The sequence below is a fragment of the Calonectris borealis genome, chromosome 1 (assembly GCF_964195595.1).
Source record: "Calonectris borealis chromosome 1, bCalBor7.hap1.2, whole genome shotgun sequence".
Taxonomy (NCBI): domain Eukaryota; kingdom Metazoa; phylum Chordata; class Aves; order Procellariiformes; family Procellariidae; genus Calonectris; species Calonectris borealis.
This window is the reverse complement of record NC_134312.1, coordinates 82,451,076-82,476,757: the sequence shown is the minus strand read 5'-3', so window position 1 is coordinate 82,476,757 and position 25,682 is coordinate 82,451,076. Positions and strand designations below refer to the sequence as shown.

General features: G+C 40.9%; 1 protein-coding gene across 1 annotated transcript in view; it reads right to left on the bottom strand.

Annotated features, from left to right (window-relative positions):
* VWF (von Willebrand factor) overlaps nt 1-25,682 on the bottom strand; it is a 152,831-nt gene that overhangs the window by 37,256 nt on the left and 89,893 nt on the right. The window contains exons 33-41 of the mRNA XM_075162771.1: nt 24,600-24,643; nt 19,960-20,137; nt 16,048-16,268; nt 14,985-15,177; nt 14,010-14,351; nt 4,933-5,138; nt 1,127-1,229; nt 948-1,022; nt 318-422 (exon numbers count right to left, since the gene is read on the bottom strand). Of these exons, the coding sequence (XP_075018872.1) occupies nt 318-422; nt 948-1,022; nt 1,127-1,229; nt 4,933-5,138; nt 14,010-14,351; nt 14,985-15,177; nt 16,048-16,268; nt 19,960-20,137; nt 24,600-24,643 (1,467 nt within the window). The remainder of the gene's footprint in view (nt 1-317; nt 423-947; nt 1,023-1,126; nt 1,230-4,932; nt 5,139-14,009; nt 14,352-14,984; nt 15,178-16,047; nt 16,269-19,959; nt 20,138-24,599; nt 24,644-25,682) is intronic.

Genomic DNA, 25,682 nt, shown 5'->3' with positions numbered 1-25,682 from the left:
AAATTGTGCTGCAGGTTCAGGAAAAGTTCCCACCCTGCCAAAAAATTCTTGTCTCATATACAATCAAAAAGATTTATAATATAAGCATAAGGGTCAGAGCACACAGGTCCAAGAGTAAAGTGTTTCACTTTTCCTTAATTCAAAAGCGTACTCAGAAAGTGCCAACAATACCCTTCTTCCAAGTCTGTGAGATCATTACATTTCTGTTGGTTCCAAAATTCAACCTTTCAGAGGGAAAAAATAATGTCTAAAGGAAGTTGTCAGTGTTCTCAAACGCAATGCTCCAGTGTCACTCCCTGCAAAAAAAAAAATCTTACCACATGTGTAATTTGGTCTGCATTCTCCAGGGTTGGTCAGAGCAAGCTGCAGGCCAAACTCACAGGCAGGGGCAGAAGGCAAATCACAGGAAACCAGATCACAGACTAAGAAGAGAAATTGAGAGAGTGTTTAAGACCACGCCTTGACTAGTTAGAAAAGACACACACACACATGCAAGTCCCCATTAACCTTTTTTTCCCTACACTCAATTGCTATCCTAAAATATGAAGTAAGTTAGAGTTCAGCAGGTCAGAGTTTGTTTTCAAAATAGCTTAGGGAACAGTTCAAGTTTGGGTTATGAGGATTAAGGTTCTAATGTTATATTTAATGTGCAAATATAGACCATGCAAAAACAGATACTTGAAAAAAGACCATTCTAATGTCATTTAGATGAAAACAAATTGCTCTGTTTCCTTCTTCATCTCTTAAAGAAAGTCAAGTTTGAAGTGAATTGAGACTCACATCCTCAGGAGTTGTTTATTTTTTTATTTTCCACATAGATGATTGTACTGTCATTCAGTGGTTTAAAAAATGGAGTATTGCATTAAATAAAAACATGGATTGTATCCCTTTGAAGCATTTCATAAAAATATGTACCAAGAAGACTCCAACAGTTTATGAGAACCTACCACACTCATACTCGGGGCAGCACTGGCCGGGATCTCTGCGCAGACGAGGGACTTCACAGGGACCACAGTGAACAGCTGGAGCAAGAAGAAAACATCCATAAAACAAATTTGGATAAGAACTAGAAAACTAGGTAAAAAAAACTTCAAGTCCAATCATACTTAGAGCTAAACAAATTTACGTTTGGCAGTAGGGCAAGGTCGGACGGTGCAGTTTACTTTCTTGTTATCAAGACACATGCAGATCTTGCAAGGGTCATTAGCAGGAATCCATGTTTCCATGTGCTGCATGAAAAAAACAACAGATTGTTAGAAAGAAATCAAATATTCTGGCCACTGGCATGTTGGTGATGGGAGTGGGTGAGGTTGAGCAACATTAATTTAGAAAACCAGAAGACTATATGCAGGATTGGTTGGTTGCTCTGTCAACAGTAAAAATCTAAGGAGACACATAATTCTGAAATGACTGTAGTGTACCACTTTAGCAAAAGAATGCATGAATGGGATGAGGAATTAGTATTGTTTTAAGCATGAAAAATGCTCATATGTTATAAATGCAATCGCAGGCTATTGTGACTAACAGTGGACTCATACAGCTACATACCATGATTGGATGTTCAGTGGTAATAAGGGAAACAACAATATTTTGGGAAATACATAAAAGTGGCTGCTTTCCCAAATTAGTAGTACTTAAACACAGAGAAATAAACAGTGCATATTTTTTATTAAGAATATGTGGGGTGTCATCACTTGATTTCCCAGTGGACTGCAGACTGGAAAAGCACTATAGCAAGCCCAAATCTGAAACTATCACTGCAGTGATTTCCTGAAGGTAATAAGCACATTCAGAAATTGCCAATAAAGTATATCATTATTCAACCACTGCTCTCTCTCTTGAGAGAGAGGAAAATCACTGATTTTTAAGATGTAGTTATCTATAAAGAACTATCTACGTTTAAAACCCATAGGCAGGTAAGAGTGAAAAGATGCATTATGGGACAATAACGTTAATTTGCACAATCGATCCAGGTTCTGAGTGAGAACATGTAAAGTAGCTTAGGATGCCACAAAGGTAAAAGGTGTCATCCAGAAAACTGAAGTGCAGTTTAAAAATAACAGTCTGCTGAGATCTTTAGTAATAAGAAGAAAGGACGGAAATATCTAAGCATACTGCCACCTGTGCCCAGAGATATCTATGTATTTTAAACCATCACAGGAGTCTGAAAAGACAGTTTACTTCCAAAGGGTAACAGCATGGCAAGGATAAGACAGCAGGCATGCTAGAACAAGCCAACCAGCGGTTTAACAAAGTTTAGGATCCAAATCACATTGCAGGTGGTGATGTGAAAAGCATGTGGACATGTCAAGATGCAAGGAAATAAAATCACAACATTTGCTCTAACATTTTCAGCAGCCTCAATTTTTTGACAGATTTTCTTCAGCGTAAGTAGGAGTCTCTTTCTAATACCAGAAGAAATGACAAGAGATAAAACTGTGTTAGCTATAGAGCTCTATATAGGTGTTGATACTGAGAATCCCGTAAGCCCAAGCACGATCTGGGGTAGAACGGAAGAGAGGAAAGAACACCAGAGGGAAAGAAGGGGGTTAAGGAAATCATAACCCACCACCAGTTGCACTGCCTGTTGTATTGCTCACACAGCTAATCCTGAAACGGTGGAGACGCAAAACGGCTGTGTGAGCTGATCCTCCCCTGCCCTCCGCCTCCCCATTCACACAGCAGCTGCAGCTAAGCCTTGCCATTGGGGTACAGACGAGAGGTTTTCAGAGTTAAAACTCCATTAAGGGGCATGTGACAACTCATGAATTTCAGAACTTCTGCAGAAATCGGTAGATATCATGCAGACGTTATTCCCAAGATGTGTGCTGAGCTTTTCGCCATGAGGGCTTGAAACAATTATTTAAATGGAAAATGCACTGCATTGCCTCAGGATTCAGGGATTTAAGGCACACAGATCCTAGGCTTTAATCTGCATTCGCAATAACCATTTCATATAGAATCATAATATAATAACTAGAGTTCTCAGGGTCACCGAGAGTTGTGCACAATTGATCGGTGTTTAGGGCAGTGATCATATACATTGTAAGCTATTTTTTCCTTCAAGAGAAATAAAAAGATTTTTTTCTATTCCTTTTATTACAAAAATCACTGGGTTTTTTTTCCTTCCATTTTACCAACTCTACAAGCACTACACAGATCCAATGATACTGTATATAAAACAAAGATTCAAAACAGAACACAAACAAAAAATCATGGCCATATGTATGGAGATACTGTGACCTTAAAATAAAAGCTAATACAAGGTCCATGTGCTCAATCCTTCAGAAAACCCTAACATTTTGTTTTGAAAAAAGTTATTTGGATAATGCGGTTGTGGAACGAAAGAACACACTTTCCCTATGTCTTCCCTCCCACTGTCAAAATCCATAGGGTATGTACACCTGAGGAGGGGGCTCAATGCTGTTAGGCTCCTGTACCAGCCCCTTGCCCACCAGTAGGAAACCCTCAAAATCTTTAGTGAATACTTTTTCAGCGCGCTGTGCTTTGACAGTACCAGCAAGCAGCACTAAGGCACAAGCCATGGCAAGGTGAGATGCCGGGGCCGGCATCCTCGGACCCGCGTGGACCTGTCCTGCGCGAGGGCAGGCTACACTGACGCACGCGGGGCTCCGGGTGCAGACCTGCAATCAGTGCAACCCTTGCGTTGGCAAAGCAGTGCCTGGAACACTTGCTTCACTAAGTCAAGTGCATTGCTCGCTGGTACCCTATCACCTAAAGAAAAGTGTTTGCTCTGTTAAGTTTGATGCTTTTATCATTATGTTAATGTCGTTATGTCGATGCAAACAATATTTAAGAGAGATGTTTTAGCCACAAGTAGTCTTTTCTTCCTTTCAGTTTAACTGTAAACATTTATAACACATTTCTGGCTGAGCTAAATGTGAATCTAAATTTGCGTGTGTAAAATGAAGTTATTCAGAGTACATATAGTCATTTACTTTTTCAAATTTATCTTTTTACTTAAAGAATAGACTATCCACACAGACACACAGAGAATTCTGTTATTTACAGAAGATCTAGGTTACAAAAATGATTGTGTCTTTGACAGCAGGTTTGGTGAGTATGATAAGATCATCCAAAAATCCCACAAGAATCTAAAGCCCATAAAATACTGAAATTAAAGCCACTTCTTCTTAAAGTCTCAAAACAAAACTGCAGATTTAAGAGGCTGACTTAGGTGAAAAATCTCAGAGTTGAGTAGCTGGGGGTGAAGACAAACAACCCCTGCTACTTGGAACAGGGGACGTATGGGGGAGCTTGTGCACCCGCTGTGTGATGCTGAAAGGGAAATCAACAGTCTCTTTCACCACAGTCTGGCACCCAGCACCCGTAGCTCTTCCCAATCCCATTCTGCCACAGAGAGGTCTGACTTAGCTGAGGAAAATGGATTTTCAGTAAAACTAAAATGATTAATTTCATCAAAGGAATGATTCTTATCAAAAAAAAGGAGGTAGGTTATTATAACTTGACATAAGGTCATCTTGGCCTCACTGCTCCACACCAACCACTGAGAATATTTCAGTAAGCTTTGCAAAGCCAATACGATACATTTTAAGCAAGGGTTCCAGATTTATGATTAAATTGTCATTTCTGGTAAAAGCCTGCTGAATGGAGGTGTTTATCTTGGTAAATGTTGACTTGTGCCATCCCTCCTCTCTTCCCTCTAGACCTCCCTCCACAGAAATTTGTCATGCATTTCCGGGTCTGTACAGTCCCAGCTGTGAATTTTATATCCATCCCAGCCAATTTCACACTAGGGGAGCTACATAGGGCTGACAGCCGGCCAGTTATGAGGAACTGAGCTAGAAAATAAAGCCCAAACGGGAAAATAGTTAGACTTATAAGACAGATTTACTTGCAAAAGTACAAACTTCAGCCACGTACAAAGTAAGCTGCTAAGTATGTAATTACCTGATGGTGCGTGCCATCTTCACTGATGCATTGTGCGCAAACTTCTTCATCAACACAGCTGTCATTAAAAATCACCTGTCTGTCTGGACAGAAGCAGCCTTCTGTGGGATAATCCTTGCAGACACTGAGTTTGGTACTATTCTCACAGTACTTTATGCAGGCTTTGTGGCAGTGATCATATGTCAAATATGTGGGACATTTCATTGCTGAGGAAGACAGAAAAAAACTCTTTAGGTAAAGAGATCTGAAATGCAGAGAAATGTTTCCACTCACTCTTTCTGTAGAATTCTGTTCAGGTTTTTGAAAGCCATCATCTGATGAACATATTTTGTCCTCTGCAGCCACTAGCATCTTTGAAAACACATTTTTAAAACTAACAAAATCCACAGTGGAAAGTGATTGAAGGCATTTGCTGAAGTTACAGTCCATGCAGAAATCATAACTCCGTGTTGTCAGGTCACATGAATCAGCAAAGTATGACTTACCCTAATAATGATACAATGGCTTACATGAGCTGAACATCTTGCCTAACTTTGTTTTCAACACTGGGCAAGAGACATAAGAATTTACTTGTGTTAGAGAAGCACTGGTAACAGTGCATGGTTAAGAGATATCCAGGACAGACTAAAGCATTGGGCAAAGATTTTTTTGACAACTTGATAGGCAGCAGTGTTCCCAAGCAACTAAAGAAAGCTAACAAACAGAACATTTTTGTACTTCAAAACTGAACCTGCTGGGTTTCTGCACCTTATTAACTGAATAACCTCCAGGAGGTTCCTGGAGCGTGTGGAAGACAACTTCCTGACACGGCTGGTAAGTGAGCCTACCAAGGGAGGTGCCTCGCTTGACCTGCTGTTTACAAACAGAGAAGGACTGGTGGGAGATGTGGTGGTCGGAGGCCGGCTTGGGCTTAGCGACCATGAAATGGTAGAATTCTCGATACTTGCTGAAGTAAGGAGGGGGGCCAGCAAAACCGCTACCATGGACTTCCGGCGGGCGGACTTTGGCCTGCTCAGGCGGGGAAGACGACCGGCCTGGCTGAACGGGGAGCTCTGGCTGGGACTCAGGAAAAAAAGCAGAGTTTATCACTTGTGGAAGAAGGGGCAGGCAACTCAAGAAGAGTACAGGGATCTCGTTAGGTCGTGCAGAGAGGAAATTAGAAAAGCAAAAGCCTGGCTAAAACTCAACCTCGCCACTGTCTTAAGAGACAACAAAAAATGTTTTTACAAGTATATTAATGACAAAAGGAGAGCCAAGGAGAATCTCCATCCTTTATTGGATGTGGGGGGGAATGTTGCCACCGAGGACGAGGAAAAGGCTGAGGTACTTAACACCTTCTTTGCCTCAGTCTTTAATAGTCAGACCAGTTATCCTCAGGGTATTCAGCCCCCTGAGCTGGAAGACAGGGACGGCGAGCAGGATAAACCCCCCATAATCCAAGAGGAAGCAGTTAATGACCTGCTACGCCACCTGGACGCTCACAAGTCTATGGGGCCGGATGGGATCCACGCAAGGGTACTGAGGGAGCTGGCGGAAGAGCTTGCCAAGCCACCCTCCATCATTTACCAGCAGTCCTGGTTAACAGGGGAGGTCCCGGATGACTGGAGGCTTGCCAATGTGACGCCCATCTACAAGAAGGGCCAGAAGGAGGATCCGGGGAACTACAGGCCGGTCAGCCTGACCTCGGTGCCAGGGAAGATTATGGAGCGGTTCGTCTTGAGGGAGCTCACAAGCCATGTCCGGGGCAACCAGGGGATCAGACCCAGCCAACACGGGTTCATGGAAGGCAGGTCCTGCTTGACCAACCCGATCTCCTTCTATGACCAGGTGACCCGCCTAGTGGGTGTGGATGTGGTCTGCCTGGACTTCAGTAAAGCCTTTGACACTGTCTCCCACAGCATTCTCCTAGAGAAGCTGGCGGCTCACGGCTTAGACAGGTGCACTCTTCGCTGGGTAAAAAACTGGCTGGACGGCCGAGCCCAGAGAGTTGTGGTGAACGGAGTTAAATCCAGTTGGCGGCCGGTCACGAGCGGTGTTCCCCAGGGCTCAGTACTGGGGCCGGTCTTGTTCAATATCTTTATCAACGATCTGGACGAGGGGATCGAGTGCTCCCTCAGTAAGTTTGCAGACGACACCAAGTTGGGCGGAAGTGTTGATCTGCTGGAGGGTAGGAAGGCTCTGCAGAGGGACCTGGACAGGCTGGATCGATGGGCTGAGGCCAATTGTATGAGGTTCAACAAGGCCAAGTGCCGGGTCCTGCACTTCGGCCACAACAACCCCAGGCAACGCTACAGGCTTGGGGAAGAGTGGCTGGAAAGCTGCCCAGAGGAAAAGGACCTAGGGGTGTTGGTTGACAGCCGGCTGAACATGAGCCGGCAGCGTGCTCAGGTGGCCAAGAAGGCCAATGGCATCCTGGCCTGTATCAGAAATAGTGTGGCCAGCAGGAGCAGGGAGGTGATCGTGCCCCTGTACTCGGCACTGGTGAGGCCGCACCTCGAATACTGTGTTCAGTTTTGGGCCCCTCACTACAAGAAGGACATTGAGGTGCTGGAGCGTGTCCAGAGAAGGGCAACAAAGCTGGTGAAGGGCCTGGAGCACAAGTCTTATGAGGAGCAGCTGAGGGAACTGGCGCTCTACAACTACCTGAAAGGAGGTTGTAGCGAGGTGGGTGTTGGTCTCTTCTCCCAAGTAACTAGCAATAGGACGAGAGGAAATGGCCTCAGATTGTGCCAAGGGAGGTTTAGATTGGACATTAGGAAAAATTTCTTTACTGAAAGAGTGGTCAGGCCTTGGAACAGGCTGCCCAGCGAAGTGGTAGGGTCATCATCCCTGGAAATATTTAAAAGACGTGTAGATGAGGCGCTTAGGGACATGGTTTAGTGGGCATGGTGGTGTTGGGTTGATGGTTGGACTCGATGATCTTAGAGATCTTTTCCAACCTTAATGATTCTATAATTCTATGATTCTATGAATTGCCTTATTAACAGAATTAACTGAATCAAGGAAAGTTTCATTCCCCCCTAAGCCAACACATAAAATTTTTACTGATGAGTTCACAACACTGAGGGTATTGTCTCTAAAAGCAAACATAAAACTAAGGCTATAGCTATTTAAGAAACCTATGGACACAGCTTCCATACTGTGTACTCCCTTAAGTCTACTTTATTTTTCTCTACAGCTTCAATTAGGAAAAGCGTTCCTTATTTCCCTGTTTGTGACTGCTGTGAGGTCTATAAAACTTTTTTCAGTCCCCTGACAAAAAACACTGAAATAAAATTACTGAAGAAAGACCTGAGCTCCCAACCAAGCAAGCATTCATCAGCTGAACTGTCTACACACACCCCTCATAGCCAAAGGAAACAGAAAAGAAATGCCTTTAACGTTAACCCTTTTCTGTTTCAAGCCATGCTAAATCCAATTATTTCTGGTGTGTTGGAGTCTATGATTGTATGTGTGGGTAACCATCATAGTTCAGCAGATGCAGAGGAACTTGAAAAGCCACAGGAACTTGATGGAGAGTCCAATCCTGTTATGAAATGCTTTGGCTGGTTTCTGAAAACACAAGAAGGTCTATCCAAGTAAAACAGGAGAAATTGCCTGCTTATAAACCTAGCTACCTAGACTATACTGTGTTTTCCAGAAAAACTCATTCCCAGAAACAGTTCTGTAAACAAGGTGACTACAGCAAGCACCAGTGCTTATTGCCTGTGATGGTCTCACGTCAGCTCTAATGAATGTGTGAAAATACATCCACAGCACTTGTTAAGGTAGTGTGTCATTTACTTTTTTATTCCAGTGTCAGTAAATATACTCAGCACACTGGCTTTCATCGTAGCCCTAGATAGACCTAAAGCAAATCTAGCAAACCTCTGCACAAAATTAGATTAATTTATTTTAGAGTTTAATGCTGATGCCCATCAGTGTAGAACCTGGACAGCTCCCAAGCAGAATCAATACCGATGCTAAAGCCTCTAATGTACTGCATGTAACATAGCCCCTTCTCCTTCCTGCTCTTTGACTGGCATTAAGGAGCTAGGTGTGTGAAAAATGCAATGAAGAACCATGCCCCAGACTCCAGATATGCTATCAAAAAGCCTGTGTGCATGTGTAAAACAGCAATGTTTCTTCAAGGAAGGAAGAAATGAGGTGGTTATGTTTTGCAAAAGAAATATAAATAAGCTCACGTGAATGCCCTTGTTTCGAAGTCACCTCTGTCATTGGGAGCATAGGAATGAGATGTGCATAAGCAGTGTCAAGAGATGGGATAAACGCCATCAATATCCAGAAAATCATCCTAACCATCCTTTTATCCTACTGGCACAATGACAACCAGCAATTGTAGAAAGCCACCTCAGACACATTACTGCCCTTGTGCTCCAGAGATCTGGCTAGGTCCTACATGATCTACAGATAACTTTACTTTTTGTATGGAAACTTCTGCCAGAGTTATGGAATGCAAGGAGTCATGAAGGACTCCCCAAAGCCAGCCTCAGAAACAAGTATTTCAATAAGCCACCCTCCTGGCTGGCTATTTCAGTGCTCATCTCAAATGCTTATTGTTTCTGAATGAAAAGGAAAAGACTGTGGGTATTAGCAAAAAAAGGAAGATAAGACTGAAAACCAAGTAATAGAAGAGTAATTCTTCCAAATTAGTTTCAAAAGAAGTCTACCTCATATACTAGCCTGTATGATTCTACTATGATCATGTATTGATATTGTATTCTCAGTTTGTTGGCTCCATTAAAAATGACCTTTTCTTTCAAACAGGGAAGAGAATAGTGAAAGAAAAGCTGGGGAAAAAAACCAAGTTTCCCGTAAATCTATGATAGCACATTTCAAAGGGTCATCCGGCACACTTAAGTATTGACATTCCTTCGGCTGCTTATTTTTCCTTTAAATTACGGTAGCTATTCCTAGTAGATACTGGTTGGGAGAAAATAACCTCTGTGAGGGTCTACAGAAGGTGCAAGTCCATCAAAATAAAATAAACCACTTAACAAGTTCAGAGTTAAAGATCTAGAGTGATAGTTTGCACTGGAATTCACTTTGAATTTGTGGCTCAAACAGATCAGACAAGACAGAGCATCCTTGGTTAAAGTACAAAATGGAAATTTAGAGGAGGGGTGTTTTTCAAGCCTGTGATACATGGAGAAAGGCACACTTCCTTTCTGGCAACAATGCCTCTCCTTTCTTATCAGTAGTATAATTTAGCACAAATTTAGCAGCTAGCTAGCTCCTGACGTCACATATTGCTGGCTTGCCTTTTGCCTCACTGTACTGTCATGTGCAGCCAAAAGGACAGCTAAAACCCCAGTGCCGATGAAGCTGGAGTGAATAATGCACCAGGCCAATAGCTCATCAGCTGCCAGTCAACTTCCCCGCACTGCTCAGGCACAGTTTTCTTAAACCTTCCTCAACTGTCTTCTTTACCCAAAGGAGTATGTTTAGGAAGGTTTTTCCAGTGTTCTTGGGAGTTGTTTCAAGGCCACATTAAACCAACTTAGATCAGTGCTGCCCTCTCTTCCTTAATCTCCTCACCTCAGCTGCTCTTTCCTGCTGGCAATATTTTTCCCTTTACAGCTAGTTTTCAGAGATCACCAAGCAGCATGTGAGGACTACTGCCAGCACAGCAAAAGGAGTGGGAATGCACAGCTGGAGATGGAAAAGGAAGAGAAAAACTGTCCCAGATCAGCTGAAGGCAGTCGCAAAGCCACCCCCATACTGTTGATTTCCAAGTTATGGTTTAAATCCTTCAGCTGTTATGGTCCTCACGAGCATGCCTTGCTTACACAGCAAGCAAACAGCAGCAGATAATCTCAGTGTAGCTCCACTACACAAACCCTTCATTAGCAGAGGTAGTTTAAAAGTTTCTTGTATCCCATTGCTTCTCTCTCCTCCTCCTGACCCTCGTTCTTGCTTCTCTGCCAGATGTCACTGCCGCTCAGTTGAGCAGGTACAGCCTGTTATGCATTTGCTTTCTAACCTGAGCCTGCAAAACCACCCAATGAAAGAGAAAACACAAAACCCTCCAAAAACCAGAATGGCTCATGAAAAATGTTGTTTCCAAGCAAATATTTTTCCAGGAATCCCTGCAGCTGCTGAGTGCCACCAGCATCCTCCTCAAAGAACCACAGCTTTCCAGAGTAGTACCAACTAGCTGTTTGTTTCATACACCATGCAGGCATCAACTACCTATCTAAATCTAATTCATCTGCAAGCTAGTATTGGCAAGTACCTAGCGGGCATGTCCACACTGCACATAAATGAGCTTAAAGAGCTGCTAAGATGCACTCATGGAAATATCAGCATATAAAGATTAACAACTGCTACTGCTGCTGCTGTCATTTATCTTCTGAGTATTTCTACTTTCTAAGCAAAATTTGCTAACTGCTGCTGTTACTTGAGCTACACAGTTCAAAGCTGACTTGGTCACCTCCACATCAGTTGTCATTTCTTTTGTAACTGCGGAATGAATATATCTCAGTCCATTCATTAATCACTATATAAACAGTCCTATTTCCAGGTGAATAAATCTTCCTCTCCACACAAAGCTGAATCCCAACACGTGTCAATATTAGCAATGCAGTGATTTGTTAGAAATCCCTATGATCTTCACAGTAAGATAAAGCCCATACTGTCATTGAAGTAGAAACCCTATTCAGCAGGCATTCACTGTGATGGTGAGCCTGCTCAAGGGGTGCATATTCAATGCCTCAGGGTTACATGGCTATCAGTGGAAGCTACAGGCTGCTGCAGCACAAGTCTACTAAGTGTGGGGTCTACAAAAAAAATAAAATTTAAAAAAATGTATCATCTTCCTCATGATACGTTCCCACCTTGGAGTAAAATTTCCTTCCATCTATTGACACAAAGCTGGAAGTCTACCAGATAGCACTCAACACATCCACCCTCCCAAAAAGGAGCAAGGAAAGCTCAGGCAGTGGAACTGAAGGAGCGCAGAATGGAGAACAGCTCTGTCTTTATCGGATATTCCAGTGAGTATATTTACCCATCCAGGCAGAACAGTCAGGCAGGACTTATACTGCTTGAAATGTCAATGGCATAAGAAAAACCCAAATCAAACCCTGAAAAAATGACAGGGATTCACTGGAGTGGGGAGAGGGAGGCAAGATACTTCAGAAACATGCCATTGTTATTAAACATGTAGTGGTAGAGTGATTAAGCTGCACTGTCTGTTTAGTCATTAATGTAACCTGTATAATGTCCCTGTAATTGGCAATTTTACTTTTGGCAGTTGCACATACGCACCTGCTTAAAGGAAAAAGATGATGCTATTGTTAGGACACTAACGACTGTTTTATGCAACTAGTGTTAAAATGGGCAACTCTTTGACTATCCTTGTACATGCTGTGTAACAAGATGGGAATTTGAAAACTACAGAGAGTTATTAAGTTACTCCACTGTCATTCAGCCTTGGACATTACAAATTGCAAAGTCTGACTGAAGCACCAAATTTGGAAAATGGCTGGCAGTATTCTCCCTCTGTTTTCTAGGACTATATTCCAAACAGACTGTGTTGTTTCTTAAAAGAATCAGTCTGCAACAGCAACATGTTCTTCAATAACCTATCCTGGAAAGATATTTAAGACGCTAACTGGAGGCTCAGGCCAAATTGAAATTCACATTCCTGACTTCCTATCCTATCATTCCCTCAGTCTGAGTTTAAAACATGAACAAAACCAAAACATGTACTGAGTTCTTGCTGTATCATGCTTTTAGGATGCTGGTTCTCCAATTCTGAAATGAGAAGTATCTGGGCAGCAAGAGAGAAAGAAAGCAAGGCAACAAGAACTGACTAAACTGGAGAGGCAGGAGATGTGAAAAACACCTTGGATATCAAAACACTACATCATGGGCTAGCTGGGAAAGAAAATGCCTACATGCATACACACACATCTCAGATACCTGACTAAACCAGAAACACTGTAAGTGAATATCTGAATGTCTGTAACCATCACTGCAGACAGACTAACAGCAGAAGGTGTAGAATAAACCACCTCAAGAGTTAATTATTTGTACTTAACTATATGTTGCATTTTTGGCAGATCTTTAGGTATGCCTCATAATAGGGCTGTTGGGAGGAAAAAAAAAAAAAAAAAAAGGAAAAAACCAGGAAGATAGGGCAGAACTTCTTATGTCTATAAGAATTTAGAGGAGTAGGTATACAAAGCAACAACTGTCTGAATTTATCACTAGCATGCTTGTCCGGCTTCTATTGGGCTCTGGGCAATTTGCAAGACTCACATCCTGCTATACTGCTTTCTCACAGCACAAACTCTTCACCTCCAAAACACAAGCAAAACACAGCCAGAAGGAGAACTGGATTTGCAAAGCAAATTACAGCTGGTTTCATCAGTGTAGCTGGCATGTGCTGGCAAGAAAAGACACCGCAGAGAGTGACCATTTCCCCATTTTTCACTGCAGTACAAACTTAAAATCACACTGGCTCTTCCATCAATGTCTGAAAGGTTTAGGCTTTGGTTGGAATGTGGGGAATTTGTGAAACTATTGCAGAGAAAAGCATTATTTTGTGCCATTATGTGCAGCTACAACAGTGACAAGCTCGGGAGCCATTCCACTAGTCAAAATCATGAGTTTCCCTGTCCGCCTTGTACGGATCCTCCAATGTCTGTACCAAAGCAATGATATCTGCAGCTAAAACTGCCTGGCAGAATCAGAGTAGCCTCTCAGTCCAAACCTGGCCCCATGATGGTTCGGTGGCTGCAGTCAGATATTGTCACATAGCTGTGTTTGCCTGCACACAGCTTTCACATATTTTTATTTCATAGGTTATCCCTCCAGCCTTGCATAACTACCTTGTATTTTCCCAGCTAGCAATTTACTAAGAAACACTTTTTCCATAATATGCAACTTAGTGGATGACAAACCAGTTCTCAGATCTGCGACACCACTTATATTGGAAAATTGATTTGGAACTTCTGCCCCATTACACAGTATTCAAAAACTAATATTACACTGACAAGGTGGTCATTGTCACCACCATCAACAAGTTAGACAGTTTCTATATCAGTTTTAACGTATCATAAACCCCTTACGACAAAGCTCGGGTGTTCTCCAGTCTATGCAGACCCCGTTTTCCCTGCAGATGTGAGCGTAGGAAGTTATCATCTCGCAGGCTTCGTCCTCATAGCAGCTGCTTTCTGTGCAGGCCTCGTAGAACATGTTGGGGGAGATTACCCTGTGGCACTCTGCAAACCGATCGGAGAGCAGAAGGCGGCAGTGGCTCGTTGCGTGCTCAGAGCATCTGTCTTCTCTCCGGATTTCACAGATCTTCCCCGGCTCTTCCACTGTCCAGTCTTGGATAAACACGCCACTGTCAGGAGTGACAGAGCCATCACGTAATGTGAAGTCATTGACGTGGTTCTGGTCACACACCCCTAGGAGGGTGAGTAAAAGGAAAAGAAAGAGTCTGAATACAGTCAGCAATAAACAAACCAAAACAAGAGAAAACAAGCACGGGACAGACGGAGCTGGTTGGGGCCGCTCAGCGAACGCCAAGGGGAAGAGGAATGAACAATATTCCTTATAGCTATTATCAATAAAGGCATAAAAACCTTGGGTCTTGTTTCCCATTTCCTTATTACAGGAGGTATAGGTTATGCCACAGAGGTATAATCTATTGTATAGGGATACCATAGAATTAATTCTCCCAGGTAGTAGGACCCCTCACAAACCTTTCACCCTCACTGCAAGCATACGACACATCTCTCACATAAATGTATATGTAAGTACCTAAAGTTAAAACCTTATCCAAAAAAAAAAAGATCTCCCTGAAAAGATGATGATATAACGTGAAATAAGTAAAACATGAGAGATGTCCAGCCTTGCTTTTTCTAAGGTATTACTGGGAGCCATAGTAGAAAAACCTACATAGATTAGCAATGTGCCAACAATGGGGGATCAGTTCAGCCAGAGAGTTTACAGGTTCAGGACCTCACAAATTCCAATAACATAAATAGCAATTAAAGCCCAAGTAGGAAGCTGTTAAAATTACTATCTTTCAAACTTACCACAAAGACCTTGTGTTCCTGAAGAAAAGCTCTTTGAATTAAGTTTAAGAATAAATTCATTGCTTCTTGGAGTAAATGTGAGATTATGTCCAAGATGGGAGAACTTGATTTCGTGCATTATTGCTCCATAGACAGTGACTTCAAACAAACTGCTAGAATAGGGAATATGAACCCTTTCACCGTTAACAGCCACCTGTTTTCAAAAAGGCAAGTTCATCACATCAGTTCTAGCAAGCAGTTTAAATCAACCCAATCTTACAGTTGAAACACATTTTGACTTCACAGGTACTTGAAGATCCAACTGAATCTGGACATAAGAATCAATTTTGCAAGCTGAAACTTTCTATTGAGTCTGAAAATGCGCAGAACTAATTGACCTTCATTCTGTGTATTACATGAACAACTTTTTCAACATTTTCCCATATGAGTGCATTCCTTCAGCATCACATATATACAGACTAGCAATCTAATGCCTTGAAGTTAAAATGCATTAATCTGATTATCAATAAATCTCAGTGAAAGTCAAGGCTGTCCATCACCATGCAGAACTGGGTGCAGGTGTTTTGGTCCATCCTATTTTGCCACACACGAGTCAGAAGAGATCACCTTTGCAGGTTAGCCAACTCCTGTATGTCTGAGGAACCCAGAGACTGAAAAAGTGACAGATTGAATTTGAATACTTCTCTGCCTATAAAATAGATGTACTACATACTAGGCCTCTGCCAACAGAGGACAATCAGCGTGCAGTATGTCCTCTCTATAATCCCTGTCTTTCTGGCAGAAGTGTCAGGGAGACACTGCCAAATCCCATGTTCCTGACATTATCACACCCGCACGATGGGGAGAGCAAGAAGAAAAACATGTCTGGCTTGCTATGTGAACATAGATTGTATCATGAAATTGAAAGGAAGCATTTGCTCAGAAGCCTAAGAATAGGCTGCAAGGGGAACAGAAACTGGATAAAGGGAACAAATTCGTCCCCATAACCTATGGGGGGTTATGGGGGGGAAATTCTATAGCATGAGCAGACAATGCACAGATCACTTCATTGTATTTAGCTTACTGCCATGTCACTGAAGAGCTGAACAGATATACCACGATGTTTCACTTCAATGGAGTCCATACAGTTCGTCTTCGGTGTTGCTCTGCATGGTCCTTCATGGAGGATAACTTCAACATCATGTTGCATGTCTCGAAACAAGGTGTAGGAGCAATTGCCAGTCAGCTTAAAATTTAGCCCATCAAAAGTGACGATATGTCGAGATGAACTTCCTATACAGACACCTGCAAATCAATGAAAAAAAAGAAAACAGAGTCATGTAGGCATTCGCTTTTGTTCAAGTTAGACTATTTCTTCACAATTGTTATGGGTATGTGGAATCAATTAATTGAGAAACTAAGAAGGTAATGAAATGCAAAAAATTGCAGCAAATCATTGACAAGAAACTTAGTAAATACTTCATCACGTGTTTTTTTTGAAGTATCTTTGTCTGGAGCAACTAGTATTACGAAAGGTTTGGATAAACTCAGAAACTCCCTTAGCATGAAGTTTACTTACATTGAATGTGATTTATTAGCAGATTTTATATGAAAAATAAAAGCAGGGAAAATGTGTCCCTTCTCTATTTGTAAAAAGATTGTAACATACTTATTCTTTAATTTTTGCATTGTATTTTTTATTATAGTATTGCATTTCATTCTGTACAGTATTACATTTGAAACAAAATAACACTATTTCATTCTTATCAAATACATGTCACAAGTCAATATCAGGGGATTTTTTTTTTTTCAGATGGGAAACAGAAAAAGGGCAGAGAAATAATGTGCACAGGATAAAACAATGGTCAACTGACAGCTCAGTGTCCTGGTCATTAGGTTATAAACACTTCCTTGTCTTCACAACTGGAAAACAAGGAGGATTATAATCTCACAAGTACCAAAACAAAACCTGAGCAAAAGGATGCTTCTGACGCATGCGTTTTCAAATCTTTTACTTAAAGATTATAAGGACAATAAAAGCAGTGTCAGCTGAACAGGTAGGAAGAAAATTCTCATTGTTAATAATTCAGCTACTTGGCTTCTAATTGAGATTTGAGAATCTGTTTCCTCTTCATTGACCTTCAAACTTAATTTCCCAGGAAAAACAGCAAACAGCAACTTTTGCTTCCAAAAAAAAAAAAGAAATAAAGCCTATCTTGTGTACTGTCAGGCACTGAATTGTCAAGAGGTACATCCCTTTGGAGTAGTGGAGCATCTTCAGATATTCTACTGTACCTTCTTATAAAGTTCATGTATAAACAACAATGAAACAAGTTAGCAATAAAACAATGTTTCTCAATCTTTTTTTATTCATAGACACCAAAAAAAATTCTAAGGATAATGGGAATCCTTTTAAATTTCTCATAGGTATTCTGGAGCACAAAATGTGTTAATACAATCCATTTAAATCCATTTAATAGTCCACAAGCACCCAAGAGCCATGAATCACATGTTGCAAATCATATTGTTATAAAATTTATAACTAGTTCAGCAAGAAAACACCTTCATGGTGTAACTCCTGATCTGTTCCATGAACTCAGTTATATGACATAAGAAAAACACTTTTTCAAGTACTTCCTCTTTGCAAAAGCATTTGTCATATCATCCACACTGACAAGCAATCATTTGAAAGGGCTCTAGTTCTCTAAATAACTGAACACTACTTTGCTGAATCATGAGTAAATTAAGCGTGCACTACCATGCTCCTGCAGCACAGATTGCCTCCATTCATAACAGCAAAGAGATGCTGAAGCACACTGACGTCCTACTAAGCACCTACTTTGCTACACTCATCTCTAAAGTTTACTGATTGCTGTGAGTTTCGGCTCTGACTTCAGCACATACGGCATCAGAATCAGCCTTCCTGCCTGCTGCGGGTGTTGCTTTAGTTGACACAGTATCACCCGCGTTTCACTAAGTAGTCATTGAAACAAGGGTACTTTACCCATGGGGTTTTGATCAACTGGGTGGGGTTGGAGTTTTTTTCCTCCTCTTATAATATACGAAAACTTACCACTTTTCACCACAGGCTGTATCACCTTGGGAAAAAAAAAGTTAAATTTTGCTTATCATGGCTCACTAAATTCATAAAGAGCTAAACAAAGGTTATGTCATGTTAAACAGCAGCAATCTCAAGTCAACTATAGGTTTTTCATGATAATCAACTAATGGTACGAATGGTAATTTTCATTTCATCCTTTCAGAAAATCTTTATGAAGACATGTTTTGCCAAATGTATGACAAAATGTATGACAAAAGTAATGCCTTCATGTTGCTACCAATGTATTTAGAATCAAGAAAATTACTACAGATGCATTTTTTATGGGTAGATATCACTAACAATATCTTTTAAACATTATACAATTTTATGAAGATTCAACTAAAATCTTTCTACCTTTTTGAAATATTTATATCAAATCAGAAATGTTAGCTTTAAAGTGTTTGGATAATCAAATGTGCTTTTAGAAAATGCTAAAAGTTGGGGTGTTAAAATTTTGCATGTCTAACAATTCAGGGATCAAAATCTAGCTGCCCAGCTTAGATATTTCAAGCAGTGCCTTGAAGAAATTGTTCTTAAAACAGTCAGTGCTGCAGAGGACATTTAAAACTGAGATTATACATTATAAAGAGAAGGCATATGTAGGGTTCTGATTTACTTTAAAAAGTAATGATATGACTTTAGATGTAAGCCCAATTTTCAGAATTATGTTGTGGAGTACAGCCCTCTAAGCTTCATCAAAGCTGAAGAGATTCATCAAGCCAGAGATTTTCAAGCTCTGAACAGGATCTAAACACTTGAAAATAACACCTACAGGTTCCTGGTTTTGAGATTTCTGCAAATTTTAGCTGTAATAGTATGCACAACTGGTCTGTAGAAATGCATTCTCTTGTATAGATACAGCCTTTAAGAGTTACTGGAGCTGATCTTTTGAACATTTAATTCAAAACAAACATCTTGACTAATTTTTATGGAAATCAAAATATGGCTACAGTGCATTTGGCATGGAGAGGAGGTGAAGCTCAGTCCCCAAACCCAGACTGAGGTGTACTAAAAGACCAGAGGCTGAGCCTACCCCTCGTTCCACCATGAGGTGCTCTTCCCCGTAGTGGCTGTGGAGGGATGCTCTGTGCCACGCTGCATGCAGCCAGGCATCCCTGCCTCCTCTATCCCGGACTGCCACCGTTTCACTGTTGTCAGAGCATCTGTCCAAGCACTGAGGCAATCTGGAGGCTCTAGTTCATTTTTTCACTTGAAATCATCATTCCCTTCTTATCTTCCCCCCTCAAGTCTTCCCTTCACATATGTGGGATTTTCCTAAAGAACCTCTCTTTTCAATAAATGCATCACCAGCCCCAGGGCTGAATCCCTCCACCCTGTAAATGTGAGTGGGTGCACTTAATTTCTGTTCCTGTCATCTCAGCCAAGGCACTAATCATACAACGTTCACGGATTCTGCTCAAATACTCAGCATGAGGTTTTATGGAGGCAGGGAGCATTTTTTTGTTGTTGTTTCTTTAATAAATGCGTTTCATTGAGGTCAGGCCAAACCCTCAAGCCTAAAGGTGGACCAAGAATACATCACTTGCTTACAGCTTGCCAAGATAAATTTCTGTTTTCTTCCATACATCCGCCTTCCCGGTTCACACAGCTTTGGAAATCAAGTGTGAAATTCTCTGATAAAACACCGTAGCTATGCTAATGTCAAAATTAAGCTCGCAGTGGCCCTGAACTTGCAAATAGCATCACACATTCCAGGCATCAGTGAGACTCTCATGCTCCTAGCTTTTTGTTTAACCGGTGTACAGCGTTAATTTCTCCCACCTCGGTCATCTTTGATGTGTACAACGACTGAGCAGCTCCTTTCAGCATTACATTTCTGATTAACATTTCAAGTGATGGGGAGGGAGAGTCATACATGCAAAGATAGATACTCACATGGACACATCCATCGGCAGCCACAAGTTTCTTCAATCTTGACAGCAGGAAGATTGCTGTGACATACCGGTTTTGGCATCCTCTCACAGTTAATTTGGTGACTCTCCAGAACTGTGTAATCTCCTGGAAAGCATGTCACAGTGTGGCACTGGTCCGGTAATGTCCATTTGTCACCAGGCTAGATAGGGAGACATGGATATTTAACAATTGAAATGAACATGAGCGGAGGGGAGAAAAATGCAAAACTTGGCTGCTGCCACGCTCCTACAGCTAGCAAGTAAAGTGACACTGACAGCAGTGCTACTCAAATTAGCCTTGGATAATTAAATAATAGAATGCAGTGTATTAAGGACTTCATGAGGATGAGAAAGTTTAAATTAGCAACACTGTAAGAAATAGACTCTGAAATTCCAAGCAAAAGATAATAGTCTAGAATAGGAGATGTTTTGTTACAGCAGAATGAAGTATTTGGTACTCCATCTATTGTTAGCTTAGCCATCCTACAGCATGCATGGATAGCATATTCAATGAAGAATTCCCCTTAGCTTTTCTTTAAATGTCAAAGCCTTTAGTTTTCATAAGCCATAAAATTATTTTAGAAAGAGCTCTGAGCACAGATGGTCATGGCACAGCAGGAATTAACAATATTTGTTCCAAGCTAGAAAGGCGTGGAATACTATAATTATTTTATCCACGACTCCAAAACTTTAAAACAGTTCCTCCCCTCCCGAAGGGAGATTGTTCCTTTACCAGACTAATGTTATTAGCTATACATCGTGGTTTTGTAAAATTAAAAATAAAATGTAAAATGCATTCTCATCTTCTAAAGGACAGTCTGAATTTTAAGGCACCAGGATTACATACTACTAAATGACAGAGAAATAGATGTGGTCACAATCTGGAATATCTCAAGATTCGTATCTGCAAAAAGCTGAGCTCTCTGGCCCAAATCCCGCAGGATTTGGTCCATAAATCCTGCTCATTGTCCATAAATAGACTCAATGAATTTCAAAACAGAGTGTTCATCCCCGAGGCCTGAATTCCCAAGAATATCCCCAAATGTAGGAAACAGCCCTTTCCAGACATATCTCTACAGAGGTGAGTCCAGAAGTAATAGTAACAAGTAAGACAGTGGTTCTATGAACTGGATAATATTTCTTGATATCCACAAGCAGAAACATGTGGGGAAGAAAAGATAATTGCTATCGGGCAAGTTATCTCCCATTCTCTTCTTTTCAGCTTACCCATCATTCCCATGAAATAGAAGAGCAAAGGGGCAAAATATCTAGGTAACCACAGCATAATTCACAGACTATTCTTGGCACTAGTGTGCAAACCAAGAATAGTGATGTCAAAGTATTGCTCTGTGTCTCTGAGCCATGTGATACCATCAAGTCTAAAAAAGAACTGCCAGATTTGCAGCCATAAAAATTTACATATTAAATACAAGTTCATTTACTGGACCTGCCTTGTATGTTTCAGGACTGTGAGAAGGGAACTTGTCCTGAAAGTGTCTTAATACTTTTCAGGCTTGTGAGCCTAGAGGAAGCTGTGAAAAAGTAACATGAGGAGCTTTAAGTATGGAAAAAATATTTAGATAGGAAGAAATGGAAAGGTTTTTAATTATAGTTGTCTCACCTACAACTCACTGAAAGTGGAAGGGTACATATACATCTGTGCAAGTCTGGCAAAGGACCCTCTGTCTTCCATACATATTTAATTGTTTTTATTTCACTCCTTAACAGGACAACTATTGGAAAACATCTAAGAGCTGGACAAGAAAAGCAAAGCACAGCACATTAAAACAAAAATATCAGTTGAAGGATCCGAACAAAGCCAAGAATCCTGGTGCAGAGGAAAATGCAGGGACGCTGCAGACAAAGAAAGCCTAAATCCCAATTGATATTAAATCGTAGGAGTAAGAATAGGATAGAAAGGAAAGCAAAAGCAGAGGTTTTTAAATTGTGAAGGATAAATCTGCTAAAACCAATGAGCCTGCCAGCACACCGGAGGAAGCCTCAGACTTCCTCTCCGAGGGAGCTCTGAACCTATGGACCGCATCTTGCATGCTGTTTCTCTTACTGTGCATCTGCAGAAGAGAGAGCCACATACCTCGATTGGGTTCGTTAGCTGGCACCTTTTAATTTAGTCAGTTTGTTCTTCTCTAAACCATGTGCTGAACAATACTACAAAAGTCATGTCACAAAAACTGGTAGTTTAGTAACTTGATTTTTACTGCCATACGTAGACCAGAAGTGCAGAAGATCACTATACAGTTCACTTCATTATGAAGTGCTACCATTATAAGACAAGTACCTACACTTCTATTATCACCTTCATGCCTGTTTAAAAGCATCAAAACAAGATTACCGATGAGAATTAACTGCCTTAAAAGAACCTTAATCTATCATAATCATTCACATATTCTGTCGGCTGGCAAGTTCAAATATTAAAACAGTGGTTCTTTACACAGCCTGTATTTAGCACTATTTGAATTCCTTGCCACTGGATATAATGAGCACTAAAAACTTACAAGGATTCAAAGAATTCAAGAACAAATTAATGGAGGAGAAAACTACTGAGCGCTGTCAAACACAAAAAGATGCCACTCGCAACTCAGGGTGTTCCTGACTCACAAATTGTTCAAGGCTAGGACAGTTCAGGGAGTTTTCATATATACTCACTTACATTCTTCCCTGATTTCTAGTTTTGGCCACGTAATACAGGGGGTTGGGTGGATTTTTGGCCTGACCTAGCACATTTGATCTTCCATCATTCTGCTACTAACAGTGACCTTAGCCATGAATCTTCCTTCAACAGTCATTTCCAGGGTAGAGGTAGTAATAAAAAAAATGTAACGAATCATATCACTCACGATACTGATGGGATTTAGGCTGAGATTTTTTCTCCTGAGAACTCTGATTTCCTTGCAAACTGCAAGATGTCAGTTCCCACAATCCCCAGGTGCATGACAGACATCCCACTTGGGGAACTGAGCCTCCTGCAGTAACTCTCTGAGTAACACCTGAAATATTATGGATCCAATGTAAGAGCCTGTGTTTTCTGAATTAGGAAAGAGCCTTGATTCTTCATCCCTGTGGATTTGTGGACTATGCTGGAAGAGGGTAACAGACCGACGATGGCACGTTACTGCCCGTGAGGCAGCAGAGATGTTCAGAGTGTGGGTGCTGAACACCAAAGGCAGAACACTTCCACAGTGTCCTGCAGGCACCATGGAATGCTCCACAGCCTGCTCCAAAAGGCAATGGCTACCGTGTTGGCAGTGTCTTCTAAAACCCGTTTTGCCTGGCTGACAGAAGAAGTAACACAAAAACCCCCTAAAGGCTACCATTTGAAAGTGTGGTTCATTTTTATACGGACTGGACCCTGGCCTCTTTTCTTCCAAAAGCATTTTAGCCAGAATGGAAATTGTGCTACGTTTGTCACCAAAAAAATGAAACCTGACAAATGAAACCTGAAATTCAAGTTTAGGCTTCCCGCACTTACCTACATGTACCTGTGTCTGCTTCTAGGAGCCCAGAGGCCTGGACACATGCAATTAAAATGAATAAACAACAAGAATCTGATTTTTTTGTTGTTTTTAATAAAGAAAGTTTTTCAAGTTTAGTTTTTGTTTGTTGTTTTTTTCTTAATTAGGTTGTCAACCTCAAAGCCACCAGGTTATACCTAGTGTCTGATCTAGCTAAAGCCTTTCTGTGTTCTGACCAGCTGACCGAGGCCAACCGTGTAAGGCAGCTTTGATATATTTCCTGTGTCTAGACAATTCATAATCATTTCTTTATTAGCCACATCCTTCCTTATAGCCATGTCTTCACAAGGGAAAAATCAAAGGAATATTTTTAATGTACTCGAAATTCAAGATAAATCCTAGGGTAGAACTCATAACTGACCCCTACTAGAAAACATGTCACAAGCTTATGCTAATATTTTTAAATGCATGAAGCATCATACACACTCAAAAACCTTGGTGTTTCACCTGAGGTGAAGGAACGGAACCATTTATAACATTTACATCATTCCTTTCTTAGAGTGGATCACTTTTGAGAGATCAGAGAGGTTTACTAACAGTTCTGAGCATTTTCTCAGGGTTAATAAAAGCTTTTCTGCAAACGAGCATGACGAACTTTGATTTCATTACTTAAGAGATGTTTTTTCCTGGGGAGATAACTATCACACAATAATTATCAACAAATTTTTCACAGAGACAAGGTACTTGTATTTTTAGCAGAAGGAGAGGGTCTGGACAATGACGTTGCCTCCCCCTACACGTGCACCTTTATTTTGGCCATGTCTAGCTTTCCGAGAAGTTCTTTCTCCACCAGGAGATGGAAACACATTTTTCTTTGTCAGGGAAGTCACACAGTGTCACAAGTTTTGACTCTGCACTGCCTTCAATAGTATTCAACACACTGCAAGATCAGGTGTCATTAGAGGAAGTCTCCTTTGTGTGCAAAGTTATCCCATCAGTTCAAAAGCCAACATTTTCCTCCTCCAAAATAATTCTTAATACTTGATATTGTCCAACACTTTTTGTTTCAGATTATCTATGAAGGTATTCATGGTCCTGCATGAACTTTGTAATTTGAAAGCCAGATGGATGACCCAGGCAATGCACTTACTTTCTTTTTGTTTCCATCCTCATCTATACATTCTCTGACAGGGTCTGAAAGAGAAACAGACATCTTTTAGTCATTTCACTCCCTTATCCAGCCTTATAAGTGGCGGTCACCAAAATACAGATTGCTTACTTAAAAATGTGACTTAGGCTGTAAGAAGTGTTTTTTGTGTTAGAATGTGAGAATACCTCCCTGAAGACTGCAGGCATTTGTCCAAAGTGCACAAGAGTAAGTCAAAGAATGCATAAACTTTGTAACCGCTAGCATTACCTGACTTCTGCAATGACATTGGTCCCAAAATACCCTGTGAGCAATAGGTAGACTGTAATTTTACAGCACTCCTTGTACTACATGCAGCTCTGCCCAGATGGTACTTAAAAGAAGATCATGACTTTAGCTCTGAGGCAGGGTCCAGCCTTACTTCTGAATCTTGTGATGAATTGAGAATATTTCTGGTAATTAGGAGGTAACGAGAATTTACACACCCATGCACACACACGTTTATTAAATGCAGAAAGATAAATACAGCGAGTAACCCCAAGATAAGATTTGTGAGCAACTAGCATAAGTATGAAATAGCTGCAATAAGAATACTCAAATTCAGTTCCATTACATTCAGGCATTACTGTGATGGGCAGGTTTTTCATATAATCAGTTAGATGGTCACAGGGCACCCACTGAATTGCAGTTTCTATGTTTATGTGCTCTCATAACACACCTAAAGATATATGGAAATAATTTCATGTAAGTACTATGGTACAACAATATGATAAGCACGAGTCTGGGAAATTAAAACCCTGACTAGCAAACCCTTTATATATTACTATACTATGCTAGCATATATATGCTATATGCTCTGTCTTTTCCTGGACAAGCAATGTAGTTTAAAAGCATTTAGGAAATCTTTTAAACCTTTTTAATAGTATTATTTTTGGTACACTTCCATACATAAAGTAAGACTCCCTCCGTACTGTATGAGTCTGGAGGGGAAAATTATACTTTACAGATTGTAAGAAACGTAAACAAAACAAAACAAAACAAAACAAAAACAAAAGCAAAAAAAAAAAAAAAGAAGAAGAAGAAGAT